At 42.7% G+C, this 9,657-nt stretch overlaps 1 protein-coding gene across 1 annotated transcript; it reads left to right on the top strand.

Annotated features, from left to right (window-relative positions):
• Nucleotides 1-647: 647 nt before the first annotated feature.
• ackr3a (atypical chemokine receptor 3a) lies at nucleotides 648-6,705 on the top strand. Its single transcript, XM_065962382.1, has 2 exons — nucleotides 648-805; nucleotides 3,798-6,705. The coding sequence occupies exon 2, from the start codon at nucleotides 3,848-3,850 to the stop codon at nucleotides 4,985-4,987; it is 1,140 nt and encodes a 379-aa protein (XP_065818454.1). The 5' UTR covers nucleotides 648-805; nucleotides 3,798-3,847; the 3' UTR covers nucleotides 4,988-6,705.
• The last annotated feature ends 2,952 nt before the right edge of the window (nucleotides 6,706-9,657 follow it).

Genomic DNA, 9,657 nt, shown 5'->3' with positions numbered 1-9,657 from the left:
AGTTATTATAACAAAAAGTAAACACACAAGCAGCATCGACACAGGTCATTTAAAATGTCTTGTGTTGAACTAACTTTACACTATTTAAGCATTTTTTTGCACACTTTATTTTATTTTTTTCACTTAATGTGATTTAAATGATAATATTATGATTTACATTACTGTACAGGAAATGACTATTCAAAGAGATTACATAGAAACTTGTGGCAACATACTGCATCTATTAAGTCACAAAAAATGTGTTCAAAAGTCACTGCTACAGAAAATATTTTAAGCATCTAAAGAATATTCAAAGTTACAAACTTCCTTCAAAGTTAATATATTTTATAAAGGATTACAATTCCCTTAGGTTATAGTCACTTTTAATAAAATGATAATAAATAGGCTATTACTTTTTTGTAAAAAAGTGAGAAATGCCATAGACCTGCATGTAAACAACATATGCATGCAGATAACATTAAGGAATGTCATTGCGTTGAATTTGTTCTTTTGGTCGTAAGCAGGAAATTCTGCTTGAACATCTTTTCTCTTCTTGTTGTTGGTCGAAACTGGCCGGACGCAGGTTGCTGTTCAATGAGCGCCAGAGGCGATGCTGTGTCAACACACGGAGCAGTAAAGACCAGCCTTGGAGGCGTAGCTCTTTTTCTCTGAGTATCAGCAAGTGCAGAAAGAGGGACAGGCTCAGAGTCATTTGAGGAGGCGGAGGACAGCGAGCGGAGTGAAGTTATCTTGGTGCACACTTAAAGGAAACAAACCCGAGCTTTAAAAGAAGACAATTTAGGGAAAGAGGAAGAATCAAGAGCAGGTAAGCAATGGGCTCATGTGTGGAAGTGAGAGTGCAGGCAGTTTCTCGGGTTTCGGGTAAAACCCGATGAATAACCCGATCACTGCATCTTAGAGGCTACCTAAAGGCGACGGAACGAAAATCTTTTCTGCATAGAAACAACAGTTAAAGTCTTCATTTGCTTTCATATTTACAGCTGCAATACTAGAAACAAAGTTATATCCTCAAAATCGTTTCTTGCATAAAGAGAAAGCATGTGTATGTGAAGGCTTTTTGATGGATTTTATTTATTTTATCAGTTTAAATCAGTTTTTGTAATTCTCGCCTCTGTGCTGTTTATTTGCCTCCCAGTTTAAACACGGAGTCAGGCTACTGTATACTGAGCCGGCTCCTGATAAGAGAAGTTTGTTTCCAGCCTGATATGAATCAACAATGGCAACAAAGGCATTGCAGACCAGCTCTGTGTTTCCTCCCGTCTGCAGAAGTCTCAGATCTGACGCTGAATTCTGCTTTCATGCGTAATGAGACATTTTATTTGCAGGTATTCCACGTGGAAAAAATGTTTTAAAGCGCAAGTAGATTTTATCTATCTCTAGTGGAAACTGACAGCAGAGACTTCTGACCAACATGCTGCACCTGCACTATTCTAGTCGAAGGCATTAGCACATGAAAATGGGCTTCAATCGCTTTTATTTTGTGTGTATTGAGTAACAAAAGATGTTTTCAGCTAATTTGTAACTGGATGCTGGCGGGTTGAAAAGGGGTGAAACAGGGTGGGAGAGAGAGAGAGAGAGAGAGAGAGAGAGGATGAGATTCTCGTGCTGTCTCTCTTATCTGATGCTGTGGGTGTTAAAAGGTTAATTATGTTGAAGCCTTTGGGGCTACCTGGCACCTCCACATACTTTCCATATAGTATAAGGGGAATTAGACAGAGACCATTGTGTGGGATTATCCCTGCACAGAGAATCCTTCTATTAGAATGAGGAGCACCTTTCAGTGTCAAAAAATAATCGAAGTAAAATTACATGTCAGGTTTTTGACATTTTTTGAATTTTCTATATCCCAGGCAGAGGTGGTAGAAGTATTAGAGCAGTTACTGAGTAGAGGTGAACCTACCTGTTAAAGATGGATTACAGTGAACATCCTTATTCTCACTTCAGCTAGGCAAGTATCTTCTTTCAGATGTTAATTTGTATTGCAGTTAATGTGAGTATCTCTGTCTCAGGCAAACTCAGAAGATGAAGTATCATCTTCTGAAAAGTTAAGATACTTTTTTTCTTTTTTAAGACTCAGAATCAGATTTATTGGCCAGGTATGCTTACACACACACACACACACACACACACACAATGAATTTAACTTTGGTGAACTGTGCTCTCTTATGTACAGGTACAACATTAAATATAAACAATAAACTTAATAAGAAAAGACTAATATTTACATGACTAAATATGAAACAGAGCAGTGGTGAAGAGTGCAAAAGATGCTGAAGTAAAATACTTCCTGACAGAGATTAAACAAAGATGTTACAAGATGCAGTTCCCCTGCACACAATGCTGTTGCTGATGTTATATCATCCCTTATACGGGCTATTTTATTATTATTAATAATGCTGCATCAACATGGGAACATGCATTTTGATGCAGGTGAAGCTTATTTAACTATTTTACATTCTATAAAATGTTTTATTTGCGATCATTTTCTACCTGATCTTGTGTTTTATACAGATTCAGTCAAGTAAAAGTGAAAAGTTGTGTCAAATAAATCCTCAAGTAAACAGATAACAGACACCACATAACACAGACTTTACAGCAGCACATCCTAACACGATCCAGGTGTCCGTGTGTATAATTATATTATGTCTGACTTTTCTTTCATCGTCCCCTGAGACTTTTGTGCCAATTATCCCGTGTACAGCTCAGTTTCTCCTTCACAGACAGATGTCTGACACGCTCACATTTCACTGCTCTGCGACGTGCTGCGTCCCTCAGTGGTCAGCGACCCTCGTTTTAACCTCGCTCGGACCATTTTGCAGGCGTCAAGCCTCCCGCGGATCTCTGCAACACACAAGTCACTCTGTGGGCGTACGAGTGCAGCCGGGGGCAACGGCGGGGTTAAATCGCTCGTGTTCTGCTTTTGATCTATTACCTTTCACCTCTGATCTTTCACACCGTGGAAGTCTGCCGGCGAGGGGAGCAAAAAAGAGACATCACAGGAGAAACTGTGAATGCACACTGTGTTGAACTTTTTTAGTGGCCTGACAGACTCAAAAGAATCATTTAGGTTATACGGAGCTGCTCTAGCTTACTGCCTCTGTGATCTTGAGTCACCTCTCCAGCATTAATGTGTCCTGCTGTATTTAAGATTGTGTGCATGTGCTGCTATTGGTTACAGAAATCAGATGTTGTAAAAATGACGTATTTGAAGTTGTGAGCAGCGTTTTCTTTGATCATGTCGGGTGGTGACAGCTCCCTTCTCACCCCCTCCTCTGAGAGCAGAAGAAAAACATTTACAACTATAACAAGAATCTTTAAAATGGCATCAGGTTTCCCACCCCGACCTACACTTTTATCTTGGATTGCACCAGAATGCTTCGGAAAAAAACACCCTGTTTTGGAGTTCTCTATCCCACTTCCTTATGTGTAATCTGCTGTCTTTGCTAGGGGAGCTAATGTAAACATTTATTGTACTGCCCTCTGACTGCACATCAATCACGGAGCACTTCTATATGTGACATGGCAAACAGAGAGCCTCTAGTAACTCATGAAAGCAGTGTTTTAATAAGTTAACCACATTAAGATTCTTCAGGATCTGGTGGCATACCACAAGTGGGCTGTATGTTTTATTAGCTCAGCAACGTTAAACTCCACATGAGTAAAATAAGCCCGGCTTTATATTGGAGAAAATTGCTCCTAAAATATGAAACCAGAAAGTCAAAGTTCAGCTGTTTGATCTTTGTCCACGTAAATATATGCAACAAAAATGATGATTTGATATCTTTTTGTTGTTGCAGGATTCATCCCGATCAGAGGTAACCTGAGGTTTTCTCCCAGAAAGGAAAAAATGAGTCTGAGCACCAGTGAGCTGGAGGACCTCTGGGAGTCGTTTGGGGACCTCAACTTTTCCATAACCTTTAGCAACATATCCAGCGTGGATGCGATGGTTTGCGCTACGGCCTTTAACCGCAGCGCTCTCCTCTACTCCATGTGCGTCCTCTACACGTTCATCTTCATCGTGGGCCTGGCTGCTAACGCGCTAGTCCTGTGGGTGAACATCCGAGCGCAGAGGGACTCCACCCCTCGCCATGAGACGCACATGTACATCGCCCACCTGGCGGTAGCAGACCTGTGTGTGTGTGCCACGCTGCCCGTGTGGGTGAGCTCGCTGGCCCAGCACGGACACTGGCCTTTCGGGGAGTTGGCCTGTAAACTCACACACCTGCTGTTCTCCGTCAACCTCTTCGGCAGCATCTTCTTCCTGGCCTGCATGAGCGTGGACCGCTACCTGAGCGTGGCAAAGCACGGCGACGGCGAGGGAGGAGCGCGCAGGAAGCTAATCCGCCGCGGAGTGTGCGTGGGTGTGTGGCTCCTGGCTCTCGTCGCCTCCCTCCCGGACACTTACTTCCTGGGTACTGTGAAGTCCACCCACGGGGACACCATGCTGTGCAGGCCTGTGTACCCGGAGGGAAACCCCAGGGAGTGGATGGTGGGCGTGCAGCTGAGCTTCATCCTGCTGGGCTTTGTCCTCCCCTTCCCCGTCATTGCAGTTTTTTACGCCCTGCTAGCGAGCGCTTTCACCCGCTCTTCTTCTTCTTCCTCACCGTCGTCCACGGTGGAGCAGGAGCGCCGTGTGAGTCGCAGGGTGATCCTGGCCTACATCGTGGTGTTTCTAGGCTGCTGGGGGCCGTACCACGCCGTCCTCCTCGCCGATTCTCTGTCTCAGCTGGGCCTGGTGCCTCTGACCTGCGGCCTGGAGAATGTGATCTACGTGGCCTTGCACCTCACTCAGTGTCTGTCTTTGCTCCACTGCTGCTTCAACCCCATCCTCTACAACTTCATCAACAGGAACTACCGCTACGACCTCATGAAGGCCTTCATCTTCAAATACTCAACGAGGACGGGCTTGGCTCGCCTCATTGAGACGTCCAACATGTCTGAGACTGAGTACACTGCTGTAGCTGTGGACAACCCACCGCTGATCTGAAACTGACAAATTAGCTTTTCATGAACACTGATTCTAAATCTGAGTATAATGTAATATAATCCTATGTTAGAACTGATTTGTTTTTATATCAGACTCCGTCCACTTTGTGTATCGTGTTTGACATTAGAAGACAGTAAAAAGAAAGCAAATCCTTTTCTGCTTGAATCATGTAGAGAAGTTTGAAGACATGCAGGCTGATATCACCTTTGATTGCCCGATATGAAAGCACTTAGAAGGCGGTTTTTCTTTTACCAGCTGTTACTGAAATCACATGAATATTGTCACTCATTTGTAAAACCAAAACAGTGATTGTGATTGTGTAAAAATCCTTGCCTGTACTGTTTGTGTATGGTTGCATTATGGGATGTATGTTGTGTGTTAGCGTGTGTGATGTTTATAATCTAATGGGCATCAGTTGTTGATTGTATAGTAATAGTGTTAGTTCTTTTTTTTGTGTATCAAGTTGTATTTATATATTGAACATTATGCCTCCTTCATGTTGTAATTTAAAGTCTTCACACACTGACGTCTGCTCGGCGCTCCGCTTCGTACGACGCTGCCTCGTGATGTTAGTCGAGCTACAGACACGCTCAGCGTTCAGTTCCTGCTGTCTCAAAGAAACCTTATTTCAAATCAGTTGAACCCCTCAGACAAATAATCCAAAAATATTTTAAATGTCTGAAAGAGTTGGATGAGAAGATTGACGTCACTCTCGTGTCATAGGCTACTAGCTATAGCCTGCTAGCTCCGTGTTAGCTTAGTGAAAAAAGCTAGCCTGACTTTATCAAAATCTGCCTACCAACACCTCTGATAATTAATAATTCACCTTATATTTTCTTTGTTTTATCTGGAAACAACTAAAATGACAATACAATTTAAATGTAATTGTGTGGTTGACTATTTCTCTGGCTGTTGTCCATTGTTTTTGCAAGTAGCTTAGCCTGGTTTTGGCTAGCATTTGGCTTGTAAAGGAATGTATAGACCTAACTTTAAAGAAAAAGTGAAAAGCCAGTTAGTAAATGATTTACATTTTCCAAGCAGCTTCTGTTTTCTTTAGCTCTACATCTTGTTAAACATTGTCCAGAGGCTCGAACTGGGACTACTGAGAAGCTTAAAGAGTACTTTGAGGTAGCTCCTTTATCTTCTGAGATGTCCATTATTATGCTACATACTGTACATATATACTTCTATATACTTCTATAGCGTGCATCACTGCTAATAGTGTGAAGGATGCATGTGTCCAGGTGGTGATAGTCTGCACATCGGCCTCTACGCGGCAGAAGGTTAAAAGTTTTTATGACCAAATAACATGAAACAAAAGCTTTACTACTTCACTGTAGACAGCAGCTGTGGGGAGCAACAATGGAGTCTTCATTAAGGACCAACAAACATCACTGCTTTACTTAAAGTTGTGTGTGTGAGTGTGTGCGTGTGTGTGCGTGTGTGTGCGCGCGCTACAGATTGACAAAAAAAGATGACGTCTTGTCACAAACATTGAGTTGTACTTCACTCTCCGTCTGTTACAGGAAACATCCTTTTGATAAACTGACATTTTGTGATGTGATTGGGAACACATGTTTGCTTTTACACTGAAAAGATGTCATGTAGCGATTAGAGCAGACTGCAGACATGAGCATGTGTCTACATGAACAGAGGCATTCCTTTGCTATTGTAATGTGTAACATGTGATTTTTATGTATATAAAAAACTGAAAATGTTTTTGCTTCAGTGATTTCTTCAGATTTTTCTTGTCCAGGTAACTCAGCTCTGAATATTCCTCCATGCCTCAGAATTACTAAAATAATGTGGTTTAACTGGCAGGCACCGATGGAATGTGTTTTGGAAAAGTATTTTCTGCTCCATTTGAGGTGTTGAATTCATACACAAGAACCACAGCCAGCTACAACACAACCTCACTTTGTGTGGTTTTATCCCCGCTGGCAAAGTGACTTATGCATTGTACTCCAGGCGAGCCTCGGCCAAGCTTCAGTTTTACTAACAATACACGTTTCAATTATCGTCGCTAAAACATCAGACAACAAAAACTAAATAAAAGGAAGTGATTTTCTTTTAACATTTGGGTTAGTTTATTCAATTTAAATCAGTTTGTTCTCCTGCTTTCAAGACGACATCAGTGTCATTTATGATTTGTATGTATGTAGTGATTTGAAGTATCTTAAAGGCTTTATATGTGATGTTTTGATCCAGCAGATGTCGCCCTTGAGCTCCAGCATGAAACCAAAACAACTGGCGCTGCATTGTTGTGTTAGCATGCTAATGCTAGCGATCTTTATTCTGCTGGTATCTTCACACTGCATGTAAATTCACCTGAAATGAGCGTGATCTAGAAACACAGTTAAGCAGTGAGTACAGTATGTTATTCTTCTTTTCTCTAGTCCCTCAATTAAACAACTTTTATACACGAGGGGAGGAGTCAGCCGGCCGTCCGGGCGATGTAAACAAAGTGAAGATAGGACTCTGAAAACTGTGAAAACATCACAGACAGTGGGACTCGGGTGTTACACCCCATTGTAGACAGTCATGACTCACAGAGTTATTTTCAGAGGATACAGTATACATGATTTATATTACATATAAAGCCTTTAATGTAAGGTTTTATACGGGTGTCTTTGTTGCCTGTTGTACCTCCAACTGTGCTTTTGAAGGAGAAAATTTAACCAGCATCAGCCCCAGAAATGAAAACAGAACCTAATAGAGAATTTCCCAAAACTGCAGATCTTAAGTTGGCCATTTGAGGCTGGCATGAGCTTCCTTTGTCTGATTACGAGCTAACTAGCGAGGACATGATTTAGGCTTTTAGACTTTTAACCTCCAATGGACAGTGAAGGCTATAATCCAGAACTCAAGGGTTTCAAAACAGCCGTTCACAAACCAGAGTGCAACGTCACTAAGGCACAATGGCCACCTTTTATACAGTTTATGGTGTCAACTCCCCAGCTCTCCTCCTTGCAATTAGCTTCAAAGGCTCATTTGTGACCATACTTCAGCTGCTTCAAGCCCCCCCCAGCTGCTTCAATGGGGGGGGGGGGGGGGACAGTCTTGGTGGCCAGGGTGACACTACGATGTGTAGTCTAAAGGATGTGGTGTAATCCCTGGGAAAACTTCCTGCCAAGGTCAGGCCTCAATCTTTGCCTCAGGAGAAAAGTGGTGACGTCCTCCTTCCAGTGTCTCCTCCTGTCCTGAGGACATGGTTGCAGTTTTTCTAACTGAAGAGTCACTGTCATTTACACACAATAAAAGGAGGGGGGGGTGGGGGGGGGGGATAGAAGGACTATTCCCCTCAGTGACTGTTTTTTGTGTGTGTTTGCAACTCTCCTCTTTCTACCATATGAAGATAATTTAGGAGATGTGTGTCCTCCCCCCCTTGCCTACATATTTTTGTCTTCCTTTTCATTATCTGGACCTGTCTCTCTATTTTGCTGTAATTTACTCCACTGAGGAAGCTGTGCAGGGATTTCCACAGGTCATACCATGTGAATGAGCTGCTGATTGTAGCCTGGTACACCGCCTTGATCTTGAAGCGCTCCTGCTGTGTGATGGTCACCTCTGACATCACCATGGCCTCCCTCTTCTCCCTTCTGTGAGTGATTTCCTCCACACAAGCCCCCTTTCATCTGACCTAAACCCCCCACCCCCCCCACCCCCCCACCCCAATATCTTCCTGATGTTGCAGCCTGCTGACTGCCCGCTCCAGGTCAGTGAACTTCCACAAGCTAACCCACTAAACAAGATGAAATGTGTGAATTGTGCAGTCACAGGAATGCAGTTTTTTCTTTTGACAAAGTCAGCTTAAACTACACGTGTGGCCATTGCCAAAAGATCATTTTTTTAGATACTATTGTGCAATATGCTGAGAAAATACTCTGTGCTTTCTCCACAGAGACCCACAAAACTGATCTAGCTGACACCTGATCCAACAGCTAGAATGATTATTTCCGCTAATGCAGGATCATAGACTGTATAAAACAGAGTAAGAACAACACAAGCAAGGATCTAGAAAAAAGGGAACAATGTGAGTAAGAGCAAACGATCAGCTTTGAGTCTGATTGGACACACAGGTGCTGACAGGAAGTGACCAGAGGCAAAGCACAACATTGAGGGCAGTTCTTGAGAGCTCTAATCAGTATAGAAACCATCTTATAAGTCGTCGTTATCAAACAAAAACCATCGTCACTACCATCATCATCATCAATAATATGGAGACCATCATCATTAAGTTAGTAGGTATTCATGAAAGAGCTGGGTCTTTAGCTTTTTCTTAAAGGTGCAGAGGGACTCTGCAGATCACATGGAGTTTGGAAGTTCATTCCACCACCGGGGGGCGACAGAAGAGAAGAGTCTAGTCAGCGTCTTAGGACCCTGTTGTGAAGGTTGGATCAGACGCCTTTCATTGGCATCAATGGGGTGGATCTCCTGATGTGATAACAGAATATCGATTAAAACATTACATAACTCGAGTGGTTCACTCGAGCGTCTGTAAGTACTGCTGATGAATATTGTCATAAACACAGAATAAACAAAGCTACAAAATTAGGCAGAGTGAGACAAGCGGCTGTTTGTACTAAAGGAAGGCGACAAGAGGAAGGTGTGTGTGATACATGTGTGTGTGTGCTGCATGTGTGTGTGGGCGTGTGTGTGTGGGCGTGTGT

Source organism: Labrus bergylta, chromosome 13, assembly GCF_963930695.1.
Source record: "Labrus bergylta chromosome 13, fLabBer1.1, whole genome shotgun sequence".
Taxonomy (NCBI): Eukaryota; Metazoa; Chordata; class Actinopteri; order Labriformes; family Labridae; genus Labrus; species Labrus bergylta.
Note: the sequence above shows the minus strand (reverse complement) of the source record. Positions and strands in the feature narration are given on the sequence as shown.